This window comes from Callospermophilus lateralis, chromosome 6, assembly GCF_048772815.1.
Source record: "Callospermophilus lateralis isolate mCalLat2 chromosome 6, mCalLat2.hap1, whole genome shotgun sequence".
NCBI lineage: Eukaryota > Metazoa > Chordata > Mammalia > Rodentia > Sciuridae > Callospermophilus > Callospermophilus lateralis.
Genome location: NC_135310.1, coordinates 761,249 through 777,168, shown reverse-complemented (window position 1 = coordinate 777,168; position 15,920 = coordinate 761,249). Strand labels below are relative to the sequence as shown.

Here is a 15,920-nt window from a genome sequence, read left to right as displayed (position 1 = left end):
CACAGCCCACCAGCCCCCTGTCCACAGTGTACCCACTTCCCACGTCCACAGCCCACCAGCCCCCTGTCCACAGTGTACCCACTTCCCACCTCCACAGCCCACCAGCCCCCTGTCCACAGTGTACCCACTTCCCACCTCCACAGCCCACCAGCCCCCTGTCCACAGTGTACCCACTTCCCACGTCCACAGCCCACCAGCCCCCATGTCCACAGTGTGCCCACTTCCCACGTCCACAGCCCACCAGCCCCCTGTCCACAGTGTGCCCACTTCCCACCTCCACAGCCCACCAGCCCCCTGTCCACAGTGTGCCCACTTCCCACGTCCACAGCCCACCAGCCCCCCTGTCCACAGTGTACCCACTTCCCACCTCCACAGCCCACCAGCCCCATGTCCACAGTGTGCCCACTTCCCACCTCCACAGCCCACCAGCCCCGTCCACAGTGTACCCACTTCCCACCTCCACAGCCCACCAGCCCCCTGTCCACAGTGTGCCCACTTCCCACCTCCACAGCCCACCAGCCCCCTGTCCACAGTGTGCCCACTTCCCACCTCCACAGCCCACCAGCCCCCATGTCCACAGTGTACCCACTTCCCACCTCCACAGCCCACCAGCCCCCTGTCCACAGTGTACCCACTTCCCACCTCCACAGCCCACCAGCCCCGTCCACAGTGTACCCACTTCCCACGTCCACAGCCCACCAGCCCCCCCGTCCACAGTGTGCCCACTTCCCACCTCCACAGCCCACCAGCCCTCTGTCCACAGTGTGCCCACTTCCCACCTTCACAGCCCACCAGCCCCCTGTCCACAGTGTGCCCACTTCCCACCTCCACAGCCCACCAGCCCCCTGTCCACAGTGTGCCCACTTCCCACCTCCACAGCCCACCAGCCCCCTGTCCACAGTGTACCCACTTCCCACCTCCACAGCCCACCAGCCCCCTGTCCACAGTGTGCCCACTTCCCACCTCCACAGCCCACCAGCCCCCTGTCCACAGTGTGCCCACTTCCCACCTCCACAGCCCACCAGCCCCCTGTCCACAGTGTACCCACTTCCCACCTCCACAGCCCACCAGCCCCCTGTCCACAGTGTGCCCACTTCCCACCTCCACAGCCCACCAGCCCCCTGTCCACAGTGTGCCCACTTCCCACCTCCACAGCCCACCAGCCCCCTGTCCACAGTGTACCCACTTCCCACCTCCACAGCCCACCAGCCCCCTGTCCACAGTGTGCCCACTTCCCACCTCCACAGCCCACCAGCCCCCTGTCCACAGTGTACCCACTTCCCACCTCCACAGCCCACCAGCCCCCTGTCCACAGTGTACCCACTTCCCACCTCCACAGCCCACCAGCCCCCTGTCCACAGTGTGCCCACTTCCCACCTCCACAGCCCACCAGCCCCCTGTCCACAGTGTGCCCACTTCCCACCTCCACAGCCCACCAGGCCCCTGTCCACATTGTGCCCACTTCCCACGTCCACAGCCCACCAGCCCCCCGTCCACAGTGTTCCCACTTCCCACCTCCACAGCCACCAGCCCCATGTCCACAGTGTGCCCACTTCCCACCTCCACAGCCCACCAACCCCCATGTCCACAGTGTGCCCACTTCCCACGTCCACAGCCCACCAGCCCCCCTCCACAGTGTGCCCACTTCCCACGTCCACAGCCCACCAGCCCCCTGTCCACAGTGTGCCCACTTCCCACCTCCACAGCCCACCAGGCCCCTGTCCACATTGTGCCTACTTCCCACGTCCACAGCCCACCAGCCCCCTGTCCACATTGTGCCTACTTCCCACGTCCACAGCCCACCAGCCCCCCGTCCACAGTGTTCCCACTTCCCACCTCCACAGCCACCAGCCCCATGTCCACAGTGTGCCCACTTCCCACCTCCACAGCCCACCAGCCCCCATGTCCCCAGTGTGCCCACTTCCCACGTCCACAGCCCACCAGCCCCCATGTCCACAGTGTGCCCACTTCCCACCTCCACAGCCCACCAGCCCCCCTGTCCACAGTGTGCCCACTTCCCACGTCCACAGCCCACCAGCCCCCCTGTCCACAGTGTACCCACTTCCCACCTCCACAGCCCACCAACCCCCATGTCCACAGTGTGCCCACTTCCCACGTCCACAGCCCACCAGCCCCCTGTCCACAGTGTGCCCACTTCCCACCTCCACAGCCCACCAACCCCCATGTCCACAGTGTGCCCACTTCCCACGTCCACAGCCCACCAGCCCCCTGTCCACAGTGTGCCCACTTCCCACCTCCACAGCCCACCAGCCCCCTGTCCACATTGTACCCACTTCCCACGTCCACAGCCCACCAGCCCCCCTGTCCACAGTGTACCCACTTCCCACCTCCACAGCCCACCAGCCCCCTGTCCACAGTGTACCCACTTCCCACCTCCACAGCCACCAGCCCCCCTGTCCACAGTGTGCCCACTTCCCACGTCCACAGCCCACCAGCCCCATGTCCCCAGTGTGCCCACTTCCCACGTCCACAGCCCACCAGCCCCCTGTCCACAGTGTGCCCACTTCCCACCTCCACAGCCCACCAACCCCCATGTCCACAGTGTGCCCACTTCCCACGTCCACAGCCCACCAGCCCCCCTCCACAGTGTGCCCACTTCCCACGTCTACAGCCCACCAGCCTCCCATGCCACATTCACCAACTACCCACATTCTCCATCCACAGCATGCATACTTCCCACGTCCTCCGTCCACAGCGCCTACTGCCCACACTCACAGTGTGCCAACTTCCCACCATCTTGCTCTGCATTTTAGTCACACCGGGAACCAAACAGTACAACGTGTTGGTGATTACAGCACCTTCCATGGCAAGCCAAGAAGCAGTAAATGTGCTCCCCAAACCAAGAGACAGTAAACTCATGCTCGCTGCCCCTACCTCACCTGCCCATAGCCAGAAGGTAAGACAGCAATGGCCTCACGGGGCACATGTACATCAACACACACAATGAATTTTCCTGATGAAAGCTCAGGAAGTCATGCAAAAAGAGTATGGTGCCCAGGTCAACCAAACGTTTGAGGAAAGCAGCCAGCACACATGCACAGACAGGCATTCCTACCGAGGTGCCTTTATTTTTCCGTTTCTCGTCACCTCGACCATCTTCACCATCATCTGAGTCGCCATCACTATCCAGGGCAGGGAGCTCGGGGTCCAGGGGGGGCTCGTACAGCGCTGTGTTCAGTGGCAAATACCGAAGCTCATCGGGTGAGTACCTAAGTGCAGAGAAAGTGCTCTCACTGTTCCATTACTATTAAATACAAACTAGCGTACAGCTGCCAAAACAGCCTCAAGTTTTTCAGTCCAAGACTTTCCAAAAAATGATCAGAAATAATTATTTTTTTCATTTTCATCATTAGGTTGGGGTAATAAGAAACTTGAACATTTTTACATTTCTTTTTCACTAATCGTGTAGAATATGCATTTGATTCTTTTTTTTTTTCCTTTGGTACCAGAGAGCTTGACCACTCAGCCACATCCCCAGCCCCTTTGTACTTTTTGAGACTGGGCCTTGCGAAATTGCTGAACAAATATGCATTTTATTCTTATTATAAAAAGTTAACGTCTCTCCCCTTTACCCTCAACCAAAAAAACATACCAAAATGTGAGCAGGAGAAGGGGGCACAGGCAGCGAGGCAAGCGCACCCTGGCCTCGGCCGCCGCTGCACTCTGCTGCAGGCCTTCCCTGTGAACAGTGCAGCAGCCCACCTCCTGAAGCTGCTGACATGCACACTACATACACTCACACATGCACATAAATCCCAGGAATCGCACTGAAAACACCACGGAAGAAACAACTGCCAGTCACTTAACTTCCAGTTACTTCAGTGTGTATGTGCAGCATGTGTGCTGACACTGAATCACCTATTCTACCTGGAGCTACAGACTGGCCAACCCTTCTCTAAGGGCAGACAGCTCTCAACTGGCTGTCGATACTCAGGGACAACGCTGTCTCACCCTTGGGAGAGACCTCATGCAGGCAAGGAATGGACCAGCACTTCCTTCAACTAAAATGGCACACCAGAAAACAAAGGGGTTGGTAGACTACCATATGACATTTAATGATTGGCTGACGCCGGAAAAAAAATTTTAATTAAAATTTCTGCCCAAGATTTTAATCTGACTTTCAAGTATAACTCTATAATCTTAAATTCTATTCTCTAACAAACAACTTCTATTCCCAAAAATGTGTTATTAAGGTAAGGTAAAAAAGCTGAAGGAAAAGCTGGGATTTTGAAACAAAATGAACCCATTAACCCAGGTGTTGCTGTTGTTACACTCAGACTGGGCACAGGGGATAAGCCCAACTCCCGAGCAGACTGGCAGCGGCGGCCAGCCCCAACGGGTAGCATGAGGGGTACCCGCGTGTGGATGCGGCCTTGGAAGACACTCTGCTCCTGCTCTGACCTCCTCTGCAGTCAAGTCAGTGCTTCTCAAAAGTGGACCCTGTGCGCAGGGTTGACCATGGGCTGAGCAGGGCATCGCAGCTGCACTGCAAGTCTAGTCCCCAACAAGACCCGGTGCCACCAGTGCTCTGGGCATGGCTCACATCTTTGGCCATGAGGTGCTGCAGAACCCTTGGCCACCATCTGTGACAAACCCACATGGGACAAGTGGGGACAAGGGCAGTCCGGGCCACTCTGGCAGTGTTCAGACTCTGGCTGATGGGAGTCCTACACCCCAGAACCAGGGAGGATGAAGAATACTGACATGAATCCCACAAACTATCTTACATACCCAAAATTCATTAGGAGACCCGTACATAAGGGTCTGAAACGCGTGGTGACGAGAACTACCAGAATACCTCTTGTAATACTCCTGGAACTGTCCGGGGATGAGCGCCACTGGGTAAGAACTGACCTTTGTCCGCTCTGTTGGCAACACTCTGTACTTCCCTTGTGGAACCTGGATGACCTGTATCGACACAGAAGAGCAAATCCAATTCCACGAGAGGAACCAGGCTCCAGGAAAAGCAACCCCAAGTACGGCCACTGCATGCGCCCTCCACCCCAGAGACTCCTACAGTGTGACAGGGAGAGTTATGACCTGAGGGGTCAATGTGAGCATTCTCATCTCCTGTTCCCCAGAACGGTTTCTGAAGAAAGGCAAATCTCTCCCTGACCACACAACAGCAGCAACCAGGGCAGCTTATAAAACCTCTCTGAAGCTCAACCTTCTACTCCATGACATGACAACAGCTGCAACCTCAGGTGGTTTACTGTGAGAACTAAATGAATTACTATGTAAATGTCTCACAATCACCTGGGACACACAACCACCATAAAGGGAAAGAGATCGCACAATTGCAAAAAAGCAGCCGAGAACCATTAAAATCATATCGTGGTTTCGAGGGAGGAAAGGACACAGAGCTGGTACCAAAATAGTGACAACAGAGGAGAGTTAACCACTGCAATAATGAGCAGTACATAGGCTCAGGGACTCCTAGAGCTAAGTCCTCCTACGTGTGTCTGCAGGTCAAAGTAAGCTCTTCTTTCTTCCATGCGTTCCCGGTTCAGGTTGCTGTTAAACTCAGCTGCCTTTTTAGCAGCCTTCTTAATGTACTCAGGCACTTTGCTGGCTTCAACTTTCTGCGTGTTCTGTTGTTGCATTTGCTGAAATTAAAAGACTCAAGTTGGAAGTCACAAATAACTTTACAAAATGTCAGTATCCCGAACCCAAATAAAAGAAGCCAGGCACCTCAGTTACTTACAGAATACTCTTTGTAATGATCTGTAATTCGCTGACGTTCCTTCTCTTGTAGAATGACAGAGTACTCAGCATGTTTGGCTGGATATTCTTTTATCATTAAGTCAATCACTTCATCACTGCGCAATGCTGTTAAACCTGTTACAGACAAAAGGGAGGTGAAAAACTCTTCTAAGGCCACTGTCAGAAATTAGCTTATCCTTCAAACTGCATTTAAAAGGTTTTCAAAGAGTCAAAGCAAAATTTTGTAATACATTTAAAAATAATAAAAATTCACAACAAAAAAAAAAACAATTAAAAATAATAATATCTTTCAAAGATAAACCAACTCTTTATTCAAATCAATTTATCTTACAGTCTGTGTATTATAAACATATAACCCTTTACTTAGAAATAACTGTTAAACGATGAAACACACTGCCACCAACATAGGACATCAGAGGTCTAAGAAAATGTTAGATTCCCTATACTACTTATTCACAATCAATTCACATTTCAAAAATCTCATCAGCATCTAAACGTACATAATTTTGTAATTATGAAGGTAATTTTCAAAACTCAAAGTTACAGATTTTACCAATTGCAGAATTGAACTCCCATAAGTTTACATTATATTAAAAGCAGCCACGGTACAATAAAAGGCTTATGAAAGAAAACTACAAATAAAGCAGGTAGATAAGAATTACCATATGATGCAACTATTGCACTCCTAGGCATGCACCCCAATATATAAAAATGCAGCTAAAAGTGCCTGTTAAGAGACAAGCATCTGTGGGTTCAGGGCCGGGGTTGTGACTCAGTGGTAGAAAGCTTGCCCACCCAGCATGTGTGAGGCACTGGGTTCAATTCTCAGAACTGCATATAAATAAAGTAAAGGTCCATCAACAACAGAAAAAAAAAAAGAAAAAGAAACTATGGGTTCAATCCCCAGGAATGTACAAAAAATAGAGAAGGATCTATGCTTTTTCTAAAAATTACATATTTTACACATGACACTTTGGAAGTTCTGTGACAATTATCAAAAAAAGTTCTGATATAAAATACAAGCTTCATATTCCTTTGCATTTTAATAACCAAAAATAAGCAATTTGGAATTTGAATAGTTCAGTATACTTCATTAGTTTTGTAGAGAGCTGAGGAGAGGAGATGATCACTCATCACGATCACCTCTCAATGTTCAACTGGAAAAGCTCACAAAAAGGCCTCCTTACCCAAAGTGCACTGAGTCTCTGTGATGACATTCAGCTCCCTCAGGTACAGCTTCTCCTTGTGAGACAGATCTCGTCTCTCTAAATCTCCAAGAAAAGAACAAAAAGATAATTAAAAATAGGGAAATATCATACATTGGCAAAACTCTTCAAAGATTAAAAAAAACTTGATTTTCAAAAAAATTTCATATTACATATTCCAACAATTATCAAGGGAATTACACAAAAATCCTATGAATTCAGGGCTGGGGTTGTGGCTCAGTGGTAGAGCCCTTGCCTGGCATGTGTGAGGCACTGGGTTTAATTCTCAGCACCACATATAAATAAGTAAAATAAAGATCCACTGACAACTAAAAAATATTTTTAAAAAAAATCCTATGAATTCAAGAAACAGAAGTTAAAATGAAACGGAAAACAGAATGATCCAAAGCACACAGGTAACATAAAACAGCATGAACAGAGTCCACCAGACGTAGCCCTTCTTGTATTAGGACTCCAAAGCTCAAGGGACAACGAGTGGGAAACAATCTAAAACGCATGACTATGAAATGACTTTTTCTAAAATTTCCCAAAGGAAATCCACCTTTCTCATTTTGCCTTTAAATCAGTTTGAGACTTCAGAACAAATCAAGAGTAGAGAGCAGTAATGAATGACAGCAGTTAACTGAAAATCAGCAAGCACAAGATACAAGCCATGTCACAGGAGGGTGGGCACAGAGCTCAGGGGCAGAGCACTCACGTGCCAGGATCCACCCAAAGAAATGCTACCAGCTGGGAGCTGGACGTGATCCACTGCACAAACCGAGACTGAAGTACCTGGATATTTCCGCTTGAAGGAGGTTACACCCAGGTACTCGCTGACTTGCTCCTGAAGCATATAATACTCTCCGGTTTCATCAGGCGGCCATTTGTACTCTATCAGATTTTCAGCTGGATAGTAACTGAAACTAAGCACAGAAACATGTTATGCCTTAAATGTGCCTTCTACTAAATTTTAATCACCTTTATTTTTGAGGCCATTTAAAAACTATTTAAATACTTAAATTCTTGTTATAACTTGGTTTCATGTTTATAAAAGAAAATTAGGAAACAATCATCTGGAATATCACAAACATTTTCTGTAAGTCACAGGAGCTAACACTCACAAATGCTGGGAAAAAAGGCCTAAGAGACAAAGCAAGGCACAGCTATCAGCTCTGCATTCAGTCTTCCCGGCTTAACACTCACTACAAGTACTGCATCCACACAAGGTGTAATGTAAGCAACTTCTGACTCTGGTCTGCTGCTCAGTGAGCCACCAACAGCTGAGAAGGCAGAACCCTGAAGATCTACTTCTCAAAGTGGTGGACTATGAACCAGGATTACCTGTTCTTACATAAACTTCATAAACCCAGAAGCAAGGAATGGACCTAGTTCGAAAATGCCAGCACATTCTCTCAACCCTGCAAAGAGCGCAGAGTTCAGGATCTGGGCCAATCTGACTTCTACCTGAAGGGCAGGAAGGGAACACTGTTGACAGAGTCTATCCATCTACACAGCAAATGAAGAAAACAGCGTTCCCAGAGCTGAGCTGAGCTAGGCGCAAGATGCCCCTTGCAGCAGTGTGATGCTAAACCCCACCTCTTATCACATGTAGAGGGTAACTCAACACAGTCAGCAACTTAAACACAAGAGCTCACTAGAGAACTCTGACTTGGCAATGGGTTCTTAGATATGACACCGAAAGCCCAGATGCTGAGAGGGAAGTATTTGGGCATTATTCTAACAAGGGATTGATATCCAGATTAAAAGGAAAAAAAAACAACAACTCCTGAAACTCAGCAACAAAAGTGACCCAAATAAAAAATGGACACAGAACACTTTTCCAAAGCTGAAAATGGCCTCTAAGCACATGAAAAGAGGCTCAACATCACTGGTCATTATGGAAATGCAGATCAACATCACAATAAGATTATCACTTCACATTTTTTAGGAAAACCACTACTGAAAAGAAAAAGAGAATTAAAAAAAAAATTGCAATGATTTGAAGAAACAGGAGACTGCATTGCTGGGAAGAATGCAGAGTGCTTCAGCCATCATGGGGAAGTCTGTACCATATGATCCAGCTATTGCTTGCACTCCTAGGCATATACCCCAAGTAACAGAAAACAGGGACTCTGTTTCCTTATGCTCACAGCAGCACTACCCTCCCCAACCACAGGGTGGAAATGACCCAAAGGTCCACCAACATATGATGACTAAACAAAATATGGTATATGCACACAAAATGAAATATTCTTCCAACTTAAAAAGGAAACTGCGACATATGCAACAAATGGATGAAGCTTGAAGACATGATGCTCAATGAAAACATCGACACATGCAAGATCAAAAATGGCATGGTTCCACTTCCATGAGGAATCTAGGGCCGTCAAATTCACAGGGACAGAAAGCAAGAGCACCCAGGGACTGGAGGGAGGAAGGGGAGTTTCTGCCTGATCATGGGATACGAAAAACACGTCTGGAAACGATGGTGTGACGGTCACACTCCATTGTAAATGTGATTAATGCCACTTATCTGTATGCTTAAGAAGAATTAAAATGATGAGTTTTATTTATTTAAATATTTTACCATAATTTTTAAGTGCATTCATTAGCAAACCAACTGTGGAGTCACGTTACAAAATAGGAAGAGAATACCATTTTTTAATGACTGTTTTGCAGAGCTGGAGCTGGGAGGAGAGAGTAAGAGAGCACTGATGCAAACAAGAGAAACGTCACAACAAACACTGAGCAGCGAAGTGACAGTACCCAAGGTCCTGGCTCGAAGTCTCGCAGCTTCTGGAGCTGTCTCCCGAGCCCATTCGCCTCCTTTTGGATGGTTGGGTCCCATCATTGGAATTATCTTCATTATCTTCCTATACATTTAAGTCAAAAATAACAACGAATAAGAGACTAAATAATAAACAAGAATAACCGTGTTTTCTTCCCAGGTTTGCAAAGAGTCTCGTCAAGTGAAAGGCTTCCTAAGAACAACTAGTTATACAAATATTAACTTCCTATTGTAACTAAAAAGGACTAAGAATTGGGCATAAGCAAGACTTACAACAAAACTAAAAACTGATCTTCAAACCACATAAAATAAGAAAGTTTTCCATTAATCTGTATCTCTAGCTCCACTTTCATTTTCTTACCAACTGAGGTCAACTGATCCTTCACCCTGAAGCTGAAGCTAACCTCCTACTCAAGCCAGGGGCAAGGCTGTGGACCAGACCAGGTACAGCATTTAATTCAACTTAGAACTGGTGCACGACTACTCCAATTCACAGCCATAGGCACTTACATTCTTGTGAAAAGCGGAGGGCTAAAAATACATTATGAATCCTAACCACATTTTCTTTACATTGCAAAAACTTAGCAAAAATACATTCTAATAAGCATCATCAATCATTTAGTGATATACACATATCCAAAAAGGAGCTGCTTTCATATATTTTTAGTGCAATTCATTATTCGATAGTATCAAGGTGTTAAGTTCAACAATTCCATCAAGGGAATGAATGAGGTATCAGATGTTAGAAAAGTGATTTATTTACATATTAGCCAATATTTGAGGTCTAAAAATCAAGACTTCCCCCCCCCCAAAGTAATGTAGCTTCTAACAACTGTTAAACACCACCATCCTCTTGTTACATCTTAAACTGAAAATCATCCTGCAAGAGAATATCAAAAGGCAGGACAGGCATATCAGAGACCGCCCTCAGGGGTTTCACTGGGCTCTGCCCTCTTTCCCCATATGGCTGCTTCCTGTAAGCTCTCCAAGAAAGGAGGGCAATAGTGTGCTCCTATCATGTGTCTAGTGCAAGGGTTAAATGAGTTGACGTCTGGAAAGCACTGGAGCAAGGAGGAGCAAGTAAACGTCTGATAAATGTAACTTAAAAGTATGATGATGATGATGATGATAAAGTCTCAAATGTCTCCAGTAGGCAGGAATTCACAAAGTTTCTTTTCCAAATAGTAAAATAAAGCAGTCTCTTCTTCAGTTCTCATAAAATAAGAATTCAGTTAAATAGCCTGAATAGTCCCTTGAAGATTCAAAACCAAGTACAACTGAAAGAGTCTACAATCATTTTCCCAAAATGTATACTGATCGGCATCACAACTGCAATGCTTCACATTCGGTGATCCAGACAGATCCAGGCACTCAAGTCTTTGAGGACTTTTAAGGATTTAATCATCTTCTTTTTTGCTTGTTTCAGTTTTGGGGATTTTCTGGTGGTAGTGGTTTTGTGTATGTGGGTGTGGGTGTGTGTGTGTGTGTGTGTGTGTGTGTGTGTGAGAGAGAGAGAGAGAGAGAGAGAGAGAGAGAGATGTGATGCTGGGGATGGATTCCAGACCCTCCCAGAAGCTAAACTGGTGCTCTACCAAAAGCCACACTCCCAGTCCATTTTTAAAGATTTTTACATCAATTTATTTATTTTCCATTGTTGGACTAAAAAATTCAGACACTCAAAAATAGACAAAAACGGAAAGGCTGAGGCTCAGCGGTAGAGCGCTAGTCTAGCATGTGGGAGGCCCTGGGTTCGAATCCTCAGCACCACATAAAAATAAACAAAACACAGGCATTGTGTCCAACTACAACTAAAGAAAGTACTCTTTAAAATAAATAGATAAAAACAAAAACACAATGCAGAAACTTCCAAAAAAAACCTGAAACCATAATCCTACACACGGTACAGACTCCTTTAAATGCACGTCTAAGAGATCCCGGCCCGAGGCAGCTGCTCGGCCGCCTTCCCGCGGCAGCCCCGCGCGTCCCTCTCCGCGACTTCAGACCCGGGACGAGCGTAGAGTGAGACGCCGGCCGCAGAGCTCACGGTGGTCTCCACCTCGGGGTCCGGTGAGCTGCCTCACCAGCCTTCAGGGGACGCTCCGGGGGCGCAGAGGGCCCGGCGACCCGGATCCTCCTGGAGGGTCCAGGACCGTGAGGGGCCTCGGCGGAGAGCGGCCCGGGCAGGGAGGGGCCAGGCCGCCCCCCGCCCGCCGCCCCCCCAGGTCCGCAGTCTCGGAGCCCTTCCGCCGGCCACCGGGCGCCACACGGGGCTCACTCCACCAGCCAAGCGTCCCCCGTCGGTTTCCGCCTCTTCTCGTGCCACCGCCGCGTCCGCCCGCCCCCGGGAGGGCGCCAAGTTTGTGGGAGTTCGCGGGGCGGCCGGGACCGCGGGCGCAGGGCCGCCGCCCGCCTTCGCCGCGGCCGAGCTCTCCACTTCTCGTCCCGCTGCCGACACCTCCCACGGCGGCCCAGCCCGGGTCCCGGCCGCGGCCTAGGACGCCGCCCCCGCGGGGACCGCGGCGCGCACTTGTTGCTCGGGCGGGCGGCCTGCGCCCTGGGCCCCGGGCCTCCGCCCGCCGCCCCCCGCCCGCCGTCCCCACCGGGGCGCGGCCCTGCCCCCGCCCGTCGCCGACGTTGGGCCCCGCCGCCGCCTGCTCACCTTCGGGGACTGCGCTCCGGGAGTGGCCGGGTCGCTGTCGCACGGCCGCGGGGACAGCGCCGCCCCGGGCCCGGCCGCCGCCGCCATCAGCCCCAGCGCCCCGCGCCGCCGCCGCCGCCGCCGCCGCCGCTTGGTCCCGGCCGCCGCCGCCGCTGCCGCCGCCGCCGCGCGGGCCGCCCGCCGCCCCGGCCCCGCCCCCTCCGCCCGCCCGCCCGGGGGCCGGCCCCTGCCGCCGCGCGCCCCGCGGCCCGCCAGCGCCACCGCCATGGCCGCCAGCGCGCCTGGCCGCCGCGGGCCCCGCGCCGCGCCGCTCACGCCCGCCGCCGCGCCCGCAGGCCCGCCGCGCTGTGCCCCGGCCCGCCGCGCCGCCCAAGCCCGCCGCGCCGCAAGCCCCGCGCCCGCCGCGCCCGCGCCCGCTCTCCCGGCCTGCGCCCGCCCCACCTCCCGCCGCCGCGGCCCCCGGCCCCGCCCCGCCTCCCGCCGCGCTCCCCGCCGCCCCCGGCCCGGCCCGCCAGGCCCTCTGCGCGTCAGCCGCCCCGCCGCCCGCGCTCCCCACTCCCCACTCCCCACCGGAGCCCCCTCCCCCGTCGGGCGCCCGCCCCGCCCCCACCGGCGCCCCCGCCCCCGCCGGCCGCTCCGCCTCTGCCGGTCCCGCCTCCGTCCACCCCCTCCCCCTCGAGGTCCCCCGCCCGCCCCGGGTCTCCCTCCTCCACCCGCGTCCCGCCCCCCGGCCCCCGGGCCAGTCTGCAGGCACCTTTGTTCTCGGCCGCTGCTGTCCGCTGCGCGGTGACTCACGACGCTGCAGAGGCGGGCGGAAGGGCGAGGGCGCCCCAGGCGGCACCCAGAGGACCCGGCCTTGCTGGGTTCCTCCCCGCCCCAGCGTCCGCGCCGCGGGACCGTAGCTGGCGTCGCCACGGAGGGCACCTCAGGGGTAGCCGGGGGCGTGCGGAGAGGACGGGAGCCAGGGTCCGCCCTAGTCCCCCAGGATCTCGGCGCTGCGGTTAGGCGCAGGCACACAGCGGTGCAGAAGGATGTGCCGGGGCTGGGGCGGCAACGAACCCCGTCCTGCCTGGGGGCCCATCCCCGATCCTGCGAGGAACTCTGTGTCCACGGGCCTCCCAGGGCTCCATCCCCAGTCGTGTGAGGCCCACTGGATCCCCTCCCCCCATCATGCAAGGCCCTCTGGATCCCCTGGCCTGAGGGGACTCCATCCTTGGGCCTGTGTGTGGCTACCGAAGAGGCCGAGAGCCAGAGCGCAGCGCCTGCTCTCCTGGGAGCCGCTCACAGATGGCCTACCAAGTCCAAAAGAAGGCGCAGACCCCCAGCTCTTCGCAGATACAGCTAGCCTCCGCCTGTCCTTTCCTCCTTTCCCACTTGCATGCTGTGGGAGATGGCCTTGCCCACAGTTGATAACCCTTAAACTTCATTCCAGTTGGTGTGTGCTTTCTTACAGACCAGCTTCTGATTCTACAAAGAACGCACCTAGAAAATAGCCAGAAGTCCCTGGAAGAAAGATGGAGTCAAAACTGCTCTGTCCTGTCCGAGAGTGTGTAGATCGTGCTCAAAGAAACCTGCCACAAAGAAAGGACATCTTTCCCCAAAGTTCTCCTCATTGACCAGGAGGAACCTCTGTTAGATTCTCTGGATAAATTCATAGTTTAAAAAAAAAAAAAAGTATTCTACTCTTTCCCTAGATCAAATATGAATTTAAAACATATCATTACAAGTCAATGAATACTGATTCACCTTGCAAAACAAAGTATGAAGGAAACACCATAAGGATTAGATCCCTGCTGCCCGCCTCCCCCACCCGGGGCAGTTTCCCCTCCAAAGAGAATGATACAAACATATAATTGTATGTACAGGCAGCTTGGGTAGGAGAAAACCTACAGCTAGAAAAAAGTAAAGGTCGGGGTGGGCAGCAGATGGCAGTGGCAAATGCCTGTAATCCCAGAAGCTGAGGCAGGAGGCTCCACAGCTGGAAGCCACCTTCAGCAATTTAGGGGGGCTCCAAGCAACTCAGTGAGATCCTGTCTCAAAGAAGAGCTGGGGATGCTGCTCAGTGGTTAAGTGCCCCTGAGTTCAATCCTTGGTTCAAAAAAACAAACCAAACCTTCAGGGTTGACATAGAATTTGAAATGTGTCTCACAACTCATTTATTGTCTGTGAAGTCAGAAGTAAATGATTTTACCTCTCGGGCCCTCCATTGACTCATTGTAGAATGAGGATAATAATGTCCAACTATTTCACAAAATTTTTTTTTCATGGCCTACCAACTATGAAGTAAGAACTATGTTAGGTGCTGGGGATGGAACTTATCATTCATTCACCAAATAATGCCTTACTTTTACTAAATGAAGCTCTGAGTTAGAAACTGGAAATATAGTAATGGAGGGAAAAAACAGAAAACTGTATGAGGTCACATGGAAGATATAGCTAGAGGTGAGGAAGAAACCCAAGTAACGCGGGGAAGGAGAAGGAAGATAGCTAACCTTCAAGGTACTGGAAGCCCTAGAAGTGTTTCAGAAAGAAGGACTGGTCAACCATGTCAATCACAAAGTCGAGCACAATGAGGACAAAGTAACCTCCACTGTGGTTGACGACTTGGAACTAAGCAATCTGGACTTCAGTAGACTTGTGGTTTCAGAAACTAGATTGAATAGGCTTGAGGAATAGAAGGCTAGAAACTGGAGCCAGAAAAAAGACAAGTCTGAAAGTCTGTAAAAAGGTATCAGAGAAAGAGTGGCTGGTGAGGTGCTGCATGTTTGCATGCTGCCAAGAAACCCCAGCACAGGTGGGGAAAGCCTCATGTCACAGAGAGGGGAGAGGCTAAAGAAGGTGTGGGTGCACTTCCTCCCACCCAGCTGCTGGGCTCTCTAGGAATCTGGTGGCGGAAAAGTGAAGGATTTTACTTTCCTTAATAAATACAAAGTGAAACCTTAGCTGAAAATGAATAAAAGAAAGGAATACAGAGGGTTTGAGGGGGAAAAAATTGGGGGGGGGGGGCTGGGGTTGTGGCCATCTCCAACTTAAAAAAAAGAAAAAAAAGTGTCAGAATGAAGGGGCAGGAAAGGACAGTCAATAGGATACCATGTGGGGTTTGCCTACGGAAGCTGGTATAGAGTGAAACTAGTCTAGTTTGGGGTGTCCTCAGTCTACTTTAGCTGCCTGGATAATGATAATGGGGTTCATTCAGGAACAGTTCTCCCAGGTAAAGAAGAGGAGCAAAGGGATGTGGGGAGTTTTCACAGGATGGATTATAATGATGGGCTACTATGATTGGATCTGGAACAACCCCCCAAACCTTGAAAGTATGATCCCCAATGAAGCAACGTGCAGAGGCAGGGCTTTTAGGCAACAACCAGGGCTCTCCTCATCAGTGGACTCATCCAGCAAAACAAAAGAAAGCCTCTCCCACCATTTCTTCATGGCAGTGAGCCCGACAGGCTTTTCTTAGTTCAGATTGTAACCGTCAGAATCCTGCTTATGAGCACACATTCAGCCTGCTTCCCTCCAGCGT

At 51.2% G+C, this 15,920-nt stretch overlaps 1 protein-coding gene across 3 annotated transcripts; it reads right to left on the bottom strand.

Moving 5' to 3' along the window:
- Positions 1 to 2,671: 2,671 nt before the first annotated feature.
- Phf10 (PHD finger protein 10) lies at positions 2,672 to 12,519 on the bottom strand. 3 transcript variants are annotated; one of them, XM_077109613.1, is made up of 8 exons: positions 12,401 to 12,519; positions 9,720 to 9,826; positions 7,746 to 7,876; positions 6,933 to 7,016; positions 5,726 to 5,859; positions 5,478 to 5,627; positions 4,820 to 4,929; positions 2,672 to 3,230 (listed from the first exon to the last, which is right to left on the bottom strand). In XM_077109613.1, exons 1-8 carry the CDS (start codon positions 12,485 to 12,487, stop codon positions 2,897 to 2,899), a joined length of 1,137 nt encoding a protein of 378 aa, XP_076965728.1. In that variant the 5' UTR covers positions 12,488 to 12,519; the 3' UTR covers positions 2,672 to 2,896. The 3 variants fall into 3 exon arrangements, with proteins under 3 accessions (XP_076965728.1, XP_076965729.1, XP_076965730.1); XM_077109614.1 differs by having other exon boundaries at positions 6,933 to 7,010; XM_077109615.1 differs by having other exon boundaries at positions 3,134 to 3,230; positions 4,876 to 4,929.
- Between the last annotated feature and the right edge of the window lie 3,401 nt (positions 12,520 to 15,920).

What these genes read in the sequence shown, in the direction of transcription:
- Phf10 (XM_077109613.1), bottom strand. Translation starts at nt 12,487, where the DNA reads ATGGCGGCGGCGGCCGGGCCCGGGGCGGCGCTGTCCCCGCGGCCGTGC. An exon ending in AGAGACTCAGTGCACTTTGG is followed by an intron (nt 5,860 to 6,932) that starts GTAAGGAGGCCT and finishes TGTCTGTAACAG; the next exon opens with GTTTAACAGCATTGCGCAGT. An exon ending in TTCCAGGAGTATTACAAGAG is followed by an intron (nt 3,231 to 4,819) that starts GTATTCTGGTAG and finishes CTCTGCACTTAG; the next exon opens with GTACTCACCCGATGAGCTTC.